This window comes from Sporisorium graminicola, chromosome SGRAM_5 (assembly GCF_005498985.1).
Source record: "Sporisorium graminicola strain CBS 10092 chromosome SGRAM_5, whole genome shotgun sequence".
In the NCBI taxonomy this organism is placed as follows: Eukaryota; Fungi; Basidiomycota; class Ustilaginomycetes; order Ustilaginales; family Ustilaginaceae; genus Sporisorium; species Sporisorium graminicola.
This window is the reverse complement of record NC_043735.1, coordinates 477121-489383: the sequence shown is the minus strand read 5'-3', so window position 1 is coordinate 489383 and position 12263 is coordinate 477121. Positions and strand designations below refer to the sequence as shown.

General features: G+C 56.9%; 5 protein-coding genes across 5 annotated transcripts; all 5 read right to left on the bottom strand.

Annotated features, from left to right (window-relative positions):
- Positions 1-76: 76 nt before the first annotated feature.
- Positions 77-970, bottom strand: EX895_004923 (uncharacterized protein; the record flags this gene model as incomplete). The annotated part of the gene is made up of 1 exon (XM_029885517.1): positions 77-970. One exon carries the CDS (start codon positions 968-970, stop codon positions 77-79), a length of 894 nt encoding a protein of 297 aa, XP_029738083.1.
- Positions 971-1600: 630 nt separating this feature from the next.
- Positions 1601-4180, bottom strand: EX895_004922 (uncharacterized protein; the record flags this gene model as incomplete). The annotated part of the gene is made up of 1 exon (XM_029885516.1): positions 1601-4180. The coding sequence occupies one exon, from the start codon at positions 4178-4180 to the stop codon at positions 1601-1603; it is 2580 nt and encodes an 859-aa protein (XP_029738082.1).
- A 531-nt stretch (positions 4181-4711) lies between these two features.
- EX895_004921 (uncharacterized protein) lies at positions 4712-6400 on the bottom strand (the record flags this gene model as incomplete). The annotated part of the gene is made up of 1 exon (XM_029885515.1): positions 4712-6400. The coding sequence occupies one exon, from the start codon at positions 6398-6400 to the stop codon at positions 4712-4714; it is 1689 nt and encodes a 562-aa protein (XP_029738081.1).
- A 2351-nt stretch (positions 6401-8751) lies between these two features.
- On the bottom strand, positions 8752-9381 carry EX895_004920 (uncharacterized protein; the record flags this gene model as incomplete). Its single annotated transcript, XM_029885514.1, has 1 exon — positions 8752-9381. The coding sequence occupies one exon, from the start codon at positions 9379-9381 to the stop codon at positions 8752-8754; it is 630 nt and encodes a 209-aa protein (XP_029738080.1).
- An 868-nt stretch (positions 9382-10249) lies between these two features.
- On the bottom strand, positions 10250-11881 carry EX895_004919 (uncharacterized protein; the record flags this gene model as incomplete). The annotated part of the gene is made up of 1 exon (XM_029885513.1): positions 10250-11881. The coding sequence occupies one exon, from the start codon at positions 11879-11881 to the stop codon at positions 10250-10252; it is 1632 nt and encodes a 543-aa protein (XP_029738079.1).
- Positions 11882-12263: the final 382 nt, after the last annotated feature.

Genomic DNA, 12263 nt, shown 5'->3' with positions numbered 1-12263 from the left:
GTTCGTCACGCCTCATGCCCGCAACGACATCGAGATAATCGTCGTAACCGTCGTATAGGTCCTCGAAATACGGAAGCTAAGATTCGGCATCGTTTTCGTCGTAGAAATAGGCCGGATTGTAAGAGTCCTTGAATGGGTATGGACCGAAGTAGTCACCTGCGCCGCGGTAGAGGTCCACCCAATCATCGTAGTTGTCAATTCCGTATTCGTCGAAGGGCTCCTCCTGTGTGTCGAGAGCTTGTTCCCTAGTGCGCGCCGAATCCCAGCGAAGCAACTCCCATTGCAGGTCGTCCAGGGCCTTCTTTCGAGAAGCGGCGGTGAGGCCCTCGTGAGCCAGTTCTCCAGCAGCCTTTTGGAGCTTAGACTGCATCGCAGAAGCAGGTGCATATGTCGACGTCGGCTTATCAAAGCTATCATCGTCAGCCCCATAGTCGGAATAGATGGCGCTGGGCGTAGTCTTGCCAGTTAGCGGCATCTGCGACCATTGGTACCAGTCTGGGCCGAAGGTTGAGGTGCAGACTAGTTCGCCGAACTTGATCATGGCTTCCTTTCGCCCCGCGATGTCGTCGTCGAATTGTTCCAGCTCGACGCGGAACTGGCGTGTCTTGTGAGCCCAGAACAGCGTTTTTTTCTCATCGTACTGTGTAGCCTGGCGCGGAGTCAGGGCGTGGAGAGCGAGCAGAGGGACGCTGGTGGGGACAGGCGAGAGAGCCTCTTGTTGGGTCAGCTCGAGCCGATGGAGCGACAGAAGATGCTTCGCCATAGCTTCTGCACGCCGGCGCTTGTCTGATTGGGCGTTCTTGGAGTGGGCTGCATGGCCGGCAGGGTCGAGCACCGGGTCTGGCGCAGGGTCTCCGTAGCCACTTGGACCGCCGTACAAGACAGAGTCGGGAGCGAGCTGGCTTGCCATCAGGGACAAGACGAATTGCTGCAACAGCTTTGCCGTTGCTGAATCGCTCGCGGCCGCCATGATGGGTGCCCGGCAATCACCGCCGTGACGAGCGATGATCAAGCAAAGGGCAAATGAAGGTTCGGAGAGGAGAGGAGATTCAGAAGAACGAGAAAACGAGAGTGTGTGCCTCGGTGCGTGTGTGTGAGGGAAGTACAGAAAAGCGAAAGGGCTGCGCTGATATAGGGAGGGGAGAGGAGAGAACAAAGGACGAAAGGCTTGCCAGACTCTTATACTGTACTACAGCGGCTCACACAGTGCAGTAGCCTCTCCTACTGTATGCCAAAGTGCAAATGCGCAGCGACGAGTGGGTTCTTATGCGTGGCGACCTTGATTTTGAAGACAACAACAGTGAATTACTCACTACAAAGTGACATTGCTGCGCGTGCGTTGAAAATTTCGCAGCATCCACTTTGTGTTGATGAAGCTCTTGGGCTTCGTCTAAAGCTGCTCTTGCCTTCGCACCGCACAGCTGCACTGGACACTGATGATCAGATAGGTGACACACATTGAATCAGTGTGACGAGGACCGTGCGCACGGCAGCAAAATTGGCTTGCTGCATAGCACGCACTCAAGACCATAACGCAAGCTTTGAATCACGATTGTCAATGCCTTGTGACCTCCAGATCGATTGCAACCGCCATCAACAATCAAGCAAAGCTGAACAACATCGCACAGACATCGTGCGTGCCCGTCTGATCCACCTTCCTCTTCTTGGCCCTCTCTGCGCGCTTCAGCTCTTCAATAGCCTCTCTCGCTTCTCGCTCTTCGTCATCCTCGTCGTCGTCCTGGTCCTCGCCGCCGAGCCTGCGTTTGCGGTCGGCACGTTCGCGCTCGATCTCTTCCTGCTCCTGCTTCTCGGCGGCGGCGACCGAGTTGGCGGCACGCAGACGACCCGATTGCGAGGGGAAGATGTCGACGCGGTTGTGCGCAGTGGTGTCGGTGGATCCACCGGCACCGAAGCCGCCGGGCAGGCTGTACGCCAGAGCCGGGGCGGCACGTCGACGCGGTGCCTCGCCCGACTTTGTCGCATACTTGTTGAGCGTCTTTTTGGTCTCGGTCTCAAACAGCGTGCCGTACGTGATGTCGAGAAAGTCGTCCAAGCTGTACCCCTCGCGCGTGAACGGCTCGGCAAAGATCCTAGCCAACCCGGTCACCGAGCCCAGGTAGTGCGCTTCCCCCGGCAAAACACTCCCCTCTTCTGCACCCATCGCCGGCCCGCCACTGTTCCCTTTCGCCACCGCCGCAGCCCCAAACGCCGCCAACTCCCACAACGAGCTCTCCAGTGCTTGTGTCTTGAGCGGATCCTTCTCCTCCGGGTCAAACGGATCCTGCACACCCGCAGGCCCGATGTTGAGCCGATCACCATCCCACTCCTTGTGCACCATGCTCATGCAGCGCGGATGCTTCTTGAGCAAGTTGTACACGAAGGGGACCACCGACGCGATCGCTGCCGGCGGCGCACGCAGACTGAGTCGCGACAGCCTCTTTGCAAAGCTCGCCACCAGCGCCGAAGACAGATGCGTCGACGACAGGAACGTCTCGAGCAGTCGCAGGAAGCGAGCGCGGTACTTCATGTGCAGCACCGACGCGTCGAGCATCGCGTACAGTCGAGCGTAGAACTGCGGATAGTCCAAGTTGTGCTTGGTGACGAGCGTGAAGATGGCGTTGAGCGCCAGTAGCGCCGTGGCACCGCGCGAATTGAGGCATGAGACCAAAAAGTCGTGCAGCATGGTGGGCTTGGTGAGGTGCGGCAAGATCTGAGCATGCAGGCGGACGAGCACTTCGTGTGTAGCGGCAAGACTGAGCTCGCCACCGACGAGCGAGCCTTTGGCAACACCGGCAGCTGCGGCAGACTCTTCTGTCTGTCGTCGTGGCAGCAGAACATCGAGCCAAGCGGTGGAGAATGCGGCGCGCTGAGCACCCATGTGGTGCACCGATTCGTGGAACGACCTTGCCTTACGCTTCTTGGCACTGGCAGAACGAGCAGCTGCACCCAGACCGCCAATGGCCTTCTTGTCTGCTGCACGGCGCTGTTCGCCCGCCGTAGCCCCTGCTCGCGGCTCGCCCTCATCGTCGGAGTCGGAGAACCAGCCTGCCATGTCGTCGTCATCCTGCTCCTCCTCCGCATCCGAGTCACCATCATCAATGACAGAGAGATTCTTGCCGTTTGCGCTGCTGCTTGCCGTCTTCTTCTTCTTTTTCTTCTTGCCGGATTCACCCAACGGCGGAATCGAGAGCTCGTCGACCAAAAAGTTGTTGAGATCTTCCACGCTTGTTGGGACTGCAGTGAGTTGGATGAGCAGCGCCAGTGTGTGTGCTCGCAGCTGGGTGCTGCCAGCGATGCTTGGGGACGGTTTGCGGAGAGCAAGGCTGATTTCGCGCAGGGTGGCAAAGCGGACATCGTCATACTCTTCCAATCCACTCTGCACAAACTTGTCCCTGACATCCTCCGGCACACCGGACTCCACTCGAACGACCTGATACCTTGTACCTGCATCACCTTTGCCGAGTTTGGCTAGGCTGGGGGGGCCGGCGATGAGGGCGAGGCAAAGTGCACGCCAGGGAGACTGCGCCCAGAAGGCCAAGTTGCTTTGGATAGGTTCGGAAGCATGGTCGTTCTTGCTCGTCGACGTTGGAGCTTTTGTTTGTGCCCTTGCCGCCACGGTTGCAGCAGCGATGCGTGTCAGAGAGGACGAAGCCGAAGTCTGCAGCTCAACGAGCATCTGTAGAGCCTCTAGACGCAAACCCTCGATCGGGTGGGCGAGCAAGCCGCAAAGCAACTCGATGGTCTCGTTCCAACGCATTCTGATCCAGTCTGCCACTTTGATTTGTGCTTCCTTGGCCTTGGCGGAGACTGCTTTGTCGGTAGTGCTACTCGCCTTTCCACCGTACGAAAGAAGGTACCCATCCTGATCCACATCTCTGTCGAACGGAATCTTGTCCTCGCCACTGAGCGACTTCATCGAGCGCACCAGTACAAGCGCCGCGCGGTGAAGTGCGACAGCTGCATCCTTCCTCTCCTTTGTTGTGTTGTCCTCTCCGACCTTTGCGAGCTTCTTGGAAAGCGAGAGAAGGTCAGAGAGCGGATTGAGGTCCGAAGAGGACAAAAGAGCCGACTGGAGCGCTTGCACCTGCTCCAGTACCGATCGCGTGTTGGAGCTGGGGACGGAGCTGGGCCCGTTGCTGGAGCTGGCAACAGCTTTTTTGCTGGAAGACGCCTTTGCCATGGTTGTGCGATATCCAGGGCGGGCGTGACTATGGTATTGAGATGGTGGTCGGATGTCGAGCAGTCGTGCTGTATGAATGTCCGCAATCCAATCGAAATTTTTCCTCGGTAGTCGTGCACGCCAGAAGAAACAGAAAAACAAAAACAAAAAACAAAAAGGAAGAAAAATAGATACAAAACTCGGAAATCGGATCAGGACATGACAGGGTTCTTCTTAGATCCGTGTTGCGGCTTTGAACAGGAAAGCGGCTTCTTCTCACAACACCCTGGCATCCCTTCACCTCTCTCAATGCTCTTAGCAGCACACACCGACACAGACACAACCACGAACTGCGAGAACGAGACATGCACATTGAAGATGGTATGGGACTTGCGACGGATCGAGTACTGAATTAAAATGCGAGAGATGAGAATGCCGATGCGAAGGTCAAGACGCCACAAAGGCGACCGGACCGACGAGATGATCAGAGGGAAGCGATAAAGCGAGTTGCACAGGAAAAGAGACAGCGACAAGTGCTAGGGCCACAAACTATCAGCGTAGCAGAGGCTGAAACTCCTGCACCTGATACCACAGTTCCTTGCGCAGGTCCTCCTTGGTGATGCTCTCCTTCTGCATGTCAAAGTAGAAAAAGTCCGGGTCGAGACGCGGCGCACCGGGCTCGTCGTCCGGGTCGTGGTAGGCGGAAAGGTACGGGTGTGCTAGACACTCTTCTACCGTGAGACGGTTGCGCGGGTCGAATGTGAGCGTCTTTTGCAGGAAGTCGATAGCCTCGGGCGACGCTTTGGGGAACAGAGTGCGGAAATCGCGACGCTTGCGGAAGGGCATGGATCGAATGTAGTCGCGCGAACGGCGGCTGTTGATGTTGTGGAACTCTTCCAGCGTCGGTGTCCCCAGCACATCAAGGATCAGCGACAGTTGCTGGTGGTAGTCCCGACCGGGAAACAGTGGTCGACCGGACAGCATCTCGGCGAGGATGCACCCGACCGCCCACACATCGATGGCCTTGGTGTACTGCTTGAACGTGAGCATGATCTCCGGGGCACGGTACCATCGCGTAGCCACGTACTCGGTCATGAAGCCCGTATCCTGATCCGCCGTGAGCACCGAACGCGCCAGGCCAAAGTCGCACACCTTGAGATCGCAGTTGGCGTTGAGCAGTACGTTGCTTGGCTTGAGGTCGCGGTGGATCACATCGGCACAGTGCATCGGCTTGAGCGCACGCAACGTCTGGTAGGTGAAGTACTGGCAGTGATCGTCCGAGAGCTCCTGCGTGCGTATGACACGGTGCAGGTCGGTCTCCATGAGCTCTTGAACCAGATACACCTCGGTGAAGGCCTCGTACGTGTTGGGCTTGATAATGTCGAGGATGCTAATGATATTTTCCGAGACATCGCACTCCTGGAAGAAGCGGAGCAGCTTGAGCTCGCGCAAGGTGCGCAGCGCAAACATCTGATGCTCGAACGGCTGGATCTTTTTGATGGCCACTTTCTGGCCTGTGGCGCGGTGAATGGCGCTGCAGACAACGCCGTACGCACCTTCGCCGATGATCTCGCACACCTTGTACTTGCTGCCGACGCGGAAGCTGATGGCCGATTTGTATTTTTCGTTACGAGCGGCAGATTGTGGAGCAGCAGGAGCGCCACCAGCAGCGTCATCGTTGGCGTGCGATTGTGCAGGAGCCATGGTCGGAGCGACGTTTTGATGCGCGGTTGGAATGGAATGCGATGGTGTTGGTGGCAAGTGTTTGCCGACGTTGTACGAATCAGCAGAATTACGAACCGATTTGGGAATGGTGGCCATGTGAAAGCAGACATCGTCGACGTCGTGGGTTGGAGGCGTGGATGGGGCATCGGACGAGACGGTTGCCGTTGACTCGATCGATGAGATCGAGTGCGATTTCGACGGCGGTCGATGGGATTGGGTGGTGACAGAGACAGTAGAGACACGCGATGTAGTCGTGACCGGCGCATAGGTGACGCGGTAGTCGAAAGGCCGAGGAGCGGGGGTGTTCGAGTTGTTGCGGGAAGCGGATGCAGATGAAGAAGTGAACACACAAGCAGCGGCGTCAGGACCAGCCATGACATGGTGCGGATCCACGGGATCGGGGACGGAAGACGAAAAGTTGGCGATCGACATGTTGGACAAGTCGTTTTGAAGCGCCGCGGTCGAAGTGGAGCCGAGTTTGTCCAAGTAGACACGGTTGTGGTCGGTGGTGGTCATGATGGTAGTTGACGAGAGACGAGAGGAGGACAAGGGAGAGCAACCAAAGTGTCAGAAGCGGTAAAGAGAAGCCAGCGGCGCGTCCAGGCGGCGAATTGGCGGATTTGAAGCAAGAGACTCGTAGAAAGGGGGACTGGCGAGACGACGGGCAGGGAATCTACACGACCAAGCTTGGATCTCAGTCAAGAAACGAAGCGCTCCGAGATCAACTCGAAGAGTGGAAACAGAAAGGATGCGAGAAGGGTGACGGCGGAATGCAAAAGGCGATAAATCGAATCGATGATGGGAGCGGGACAAAGGGGAGCATGACTGAACAAAGGGAGCCAGAGAACGATCTCTGGTTCTTTATAACAAGAAGTGGACTCGACGTAGGCACAATCCTGTCGAAGGAGCACAACATGGGGGAGATCCGACGACCAAGAGGGCTAGATTTCAGGGTCCGGCCCAGATAAACGCAGGATTGCTACCCTCGATTCTGCCATGGCATGTGCTGCCCCCAAGATGCAGCCTCGGCGCCACGACAGGTTCGATCACAGGACAACACGGCGCCGCAGTACGTATAACGCAGCGCCACATGCGCGCGAGGGAAAGCCAAGGAAGCGTCCAGCTATATCGAGCTTGCCGGAAAACGGGCAAGGGCCGCTGCCAGCATGATCGTGGAAGCCAAGGTCTGCGCGTTGGCCGGGCTGCACAGCAAAACGGCGTGGTTGTTCTTCTGCAAGAGAAAAAGGGGGGTCAAAAGCTTTCTGGCGCTAGATTGTTGCGCTGCACTATGAATCGGAAGTGCAGACAAAGAGAGGCGCGGCTGTAGCGGAGCTCGAACAAGGCGAGAGACGCATGAAAAGCATGTGGCAGGCGTCGTCGAAGCGAACAGAGTGCAGTGTGTTCCAAGCGGCGGCGAAGCGGAAAGTCGACTCCGAGGCCAGCATGGCCGTGCCGGCCTTGCAGGCAATCGTACGCAGAGCAAAAACGCAAAGGAAAGCGTGACCGAGCAAGGGGATCGATCATCAATCTGTTGACAGCTGAGCCTGAGCTGGCACACAGGGAAACGAGGGCGCAAGACGTCGTCGCCCGTACAACTCGACGCGACCCTGCAGCTTGAAAATGGGTTGAAAGCGACACGAGGGCGCCAACAATTTCCAAGTCCGAGGCTAGCAGCAACCGCTGCCACTTTTCTCTGTTTGAGAAGAACTTGCCAGCGCAGACGAGATTGCTGCCCCCTGCACCTCTTTACTTTTGTTCCAATATCACCTCCCGACGTAGCACTTAGCCGAGCAGAGGGAGAGCAACGAAAGAACAACACCAGGCGGACAATCGGCTGCGAAAGGAACAACGAGCCAAGAGACAGCTTGACACGCTGCAAGGAGGTGACACAATACCCACGGTAACAGCTTGTCCCTCTATCTTGGCGTTACCCAAGTCATCGTGCAGTGGTCAGTGTTCTTCTTTTGAGCGTTGCTCAGAAAAAGGCCCGATCAGCTGCTTCGGAGAACGCAGTGTAGGCTCGGTGTTGCTAATCATCTTCTTCATCCTAGTCTGTATGCTGCTCTCGGCATTGCCCGGGGACTCTCCTGTGCAAAACAGGACGACCGACGCACAGAACGATCCCGAACGGCGAATCCGAAAAAGAAAAGAAAAAGAAAAAAACCAGGGTGACACCCTCCATTCGGCACCGTCCACCGCCTGCCGCTGAAAAGAGGGTTTCCCGAGCGGGCCACACCTCTTCTGCAGGGTCAGGACTCGTCACAACCGACAAGAGGACTGCGCCACCGTGCAGCAGACGACATCGGTAGATCACAACGCCTCTGCGTTGCCACTGTCAGAGGCTCGGATCAAGCCACCGCTGTCGTTTTGCAACAAGAGCAAGAAGAAACGTTTTTACGAAAATAAATAAATAAAAAAGGCAACAAAGCGTCTTTTCTGGTCTTGGCTTGCTGGCGCGTGTTCTGAAACCAACAAACAGAATTGCAACCGAGTCAAACTGCCAGTCATGCAACGGCGTTGGCGGCGGTGGCGGTGGCAGAACATTCTGAAGACCGCCTTCTGCCTTGCAACACTGCCAGAGGCGCGTTGTCAAGAGACCGTGCAAGCTTTGATCCTTCAAGGCCCACCACTGCACAAGGTCAAGCGCAGCGCCGTCCATGTCCCGATCCTTGCCAAAAACAGACACAAGTATCGGCATTACACCGATTCGCAAACTGGGTCGCGCCGACCCTTTCCTTTTCTATAGCGATGTCGCTACGAAAACCGCGATCCGGAAGCAGCTACCAGAGCGTCGCCATCCTGTCGTTCACCAAAGCCGGAACTCTCTGCGGAGGCCTATAGCAACAATACCGCCAGACGATGTCAACTTACCGCACTGTACGAACTGCCGAGTTGGATCCGGTTCCATCCGTCTGTTCTGAGCCCGCTTCTTTGACCGGCGGCGGCGGCGGCTGCTGCTGCTGCTGCTGCTGCTGCTGTTTACCAACCTCAGCATCCTTGTCGCTGTTGCCGTTGTTAGAGGTCTGCCCTTGAGTCGTCGACACTTTACCGCCGTCAACGCTGGCGGCCACAGGGTCGTCGATCATCATTGCCGCGCTCGTAGCAGTGTTGGTGCTCGTCACCGTGGTTTCCATTGCCGAAGCAGACGTTGTGCTGTTTGGCTGCTGGTGCGGATAGGGATGCTGCTGCTGCGGTTGAGCTGTGTAGCTCGGGTGGCTGACCTTGTTGACGCTGACACTGAAACTGACCTCTGCGCTTCTGTACGCGTTGTGCTTGCTGTCGAACGTAGGATTCTGCACGATGGTCGACGAGCAGTGGGGAGGATACGACGAGGCGTTGGACGACGATGGAGGCTGTTGCAGCGTACCTATGTGTGCAGCCGAGCCAGGCACATACGTCTGAGCAACCGCCGACGATGGGTACATCTCGACACTGCTCAGCTCGCCGTCCCTCTGACAGTAGTCCAGCCGAGGCTGCAGACCGTCGAGGTTGGACATGTTCGGGTCTAATAACGGAGGGGAAAATGAGCAGAGGAGGAGCTAGAGACAGAGGTAGGAGCCTGAGTAAATCCCTCAGTGAGATGGTAGATGGCGCAGAAAGGTAGAACGACTTTGGCGGGGAACTCTGCTCCCCTTCCTGCACAAAGTCAAGAGACAGAGACTCGAGCTTGAGTTTGCACCTCTCGAACTCTTGCCCTGAGGCAGAGCTAATCCGCCCGCTGACCCTCCCCGGCTCATCAGCTACTCGCAGAGAATGTTTTAGGGGGTTGAGCAGAGGTGGGATCACTGTGCTTGCACAGCGTCCTGATGAAGTCAAAGCCTCGCAGCCAGTCCCACTTGTGTCTATCCTTTTCTCATGAACCCCGTGCAGCCTTGATCTCTTTTCGCGCTTCTCAGCCGGCGACGTCCGCAACGCTGTTCTCCAACCGTCTCGTAGGTTAGTAGCTGTGAATCGAAGAAGGAGGCGCCAAACCTCGCATGTGGCCAGGGCGGGAGGGGCACTTGTTCATATTTGAGCACGGGCTTGCACACCCTCGAGACCCTCAGACCGTTCGAGATTTTATCAAGGTGGGGCACGGATACCCCTGCATAGAGGTTAGATTCTTTGCACCAGCTTGCGTTTAGCGGCGTGGTTGAGAAAAGCTTATAGAGCACTAGAGCTGCTTTTCCGATACTTGTATCAGACGGCAGACGACACACACACACACACTCAAGGTGGCGAATTGGGCTCAAGAAAAGTGGTTTCTGTTTCATCGACGGGTACAAGCCAGTGTTCGGAAACAGACAGTAAAGGGAAAAGGGACAGAACTGGAAAGTTCGAGCATGGTTTCGAGCAACGGCGTGCAACACACAGTCGGAACTCCGTCTAGAATCGGATCACCTCGTCGACCTGAGCCGACTCGCGCTGCATCGAGACATTACTCAAAGAACCCATCCCTCCCCGACCAGCCACAGCCGCATCACCATCCGTTTCGACACTCAAACTCGCCGGCCAGGCCAAAGGCGACGCCTGGCTAAACGTGGCACTGCGTTGACGAATGCTCATGTTTTCCGAGCGACGTGGCGACAGCGCGGAAGAGCGACACGGCGAGTGGTTGGCCCCCCACGGCATGACAATCGCGTCTTCGGCATCGTTGGCCGTCAACGCTTGTCGTGCTGGAGTACGCGCAGGGGAAGTTGCGGCGGGCAGGCACGAGTCGTAGTACTCAGCATACTCAAACGCAGAGTGCGGCTCCTCGCTGATCGCCGGTGATGAGCCGAGCGCGTCTTGGTCGCCACCACCTGCGCTCGGGGTTTCGCCGTGTTGATAAAGCAGCTTAGAATGCGGACGCTGGTGCGCGGGAATCTTGGTGCCTGTCTGTCTTTCCGGGGAGAAGGACGACGAGGCGTCGTCCTTGGTCGCTTCTGTGCGGCTCGCGAAGCTGGCGGGAGACGGGCAGGGTTCATCTACCTCTCTGCCCGTCATGATCTTGTGACTGGGTGCTCTGGAAATACGGAAACCTTCACTTCTGGCCTTGGATAGCGCTTCGTCGTTGAGCCGGATCTGCGACCTGCGGATTTTTTCTAAAAGGTTGGCCGTTTTGGCAAACTTGGTGAAGCTGATGCGAGCGGCGCTGGTCGGTGCTCGAGTCGGTGACGGCGGATTGTCCAGCGCTTGTGGCAGGGGCGATGGGAGTGCGGACATGGTTTCGGGCTGCATAGAGGCACAAGTACGTCGTTTCATGTAGTAGCTCAGACATCGGTCGATCTGTGTGTCGTCGCCTTCCACCGTCGTTTCTGCTTCACGTGTTCTTGGTTTCGGAAGAAGGTTGTGATCGTGATCCGTGAGAGCTTCTGCTGGTGCCGCACTGAGCGGTGCCAACTCGACACCGGAGTGGTCTGCCACAATTGTAATCGCTGCTGGTCTCTGCTCCCGAATGTCGCTCTTGGCGGGTTGCGATGGCAGCGACACCTTGACATGGTCTTGCACTGGCGCAGTGCGCGAGCGATCCCTCTGCAAGTAAGGCCAGTGATCTGTCTTGAAGCTCAGATACTGGATGTCGGTCAGAGACCCCATCAGATCTGACCGACTTGTCCACGGGTTCTGCACTGTAGCGTGTCGAGCACCGCCCTGCTTGGTGCGCTTAGCCGCCTTCTTTCGGTGACCGCGCTTGATCACTACAAGGCTGACCAAAGCGAGGAGCAGGACCACACCACCGAGCACCGCTCCAGCGATGACAGCGCTGCTGGGACTCGAGCTGGTAGAAGACGATACCGCTGCGGGTAAAGCCTGGGCTGTTGTTGGTGCGATCGAAGGAGTCTGCGTATCGCTGCTCGAAGACGGACGCGATTGCATAGGTATCGACTCGATAGAAGGCTGAGCTGGCTGCTGAGGTCCGCCCATCGAGTTCGAAGCACCAGCAGATTCGAGCGCGCGAGACTGTGCTGCTTTTTGAGCATGAGCACTGGAGTTGGATCCATCCGCAGGCTTGTCGGAACCCGCGCTGTTCCCGGCCATGCTGGACCGATCGGATGACTTCGAGCCCTCGTTTTTCTTGCCGTGCTGGTCTGCTTGTGGGCGTTCATGCTGCTTCTTGTGATGGTCTTTAACGTGCTGATCGTGTGGCTTTGTACGCTCGTGACGTCGGGTCCGACCTCTTGCCGGCCGCGGCTTGTTATCCCGTTTCTGCATAGCTCTTCCGAGAAGTGACAATTGGAACAGATGTGTCCAGCAATGTTGTTCCGACGAGTAGCAGAGTTAGAAGAGAAGTGACAGTCACCAGAGGAGATCGACATGTGGTGCCACCTCACGGTCGAGTGGGAGCTTGGCCTGACTTGTGGCATCCTCCTCGCTAAGCGTTGGTGCCTCGCTGAATCAAGCACAGAGCAGAGGACATGAA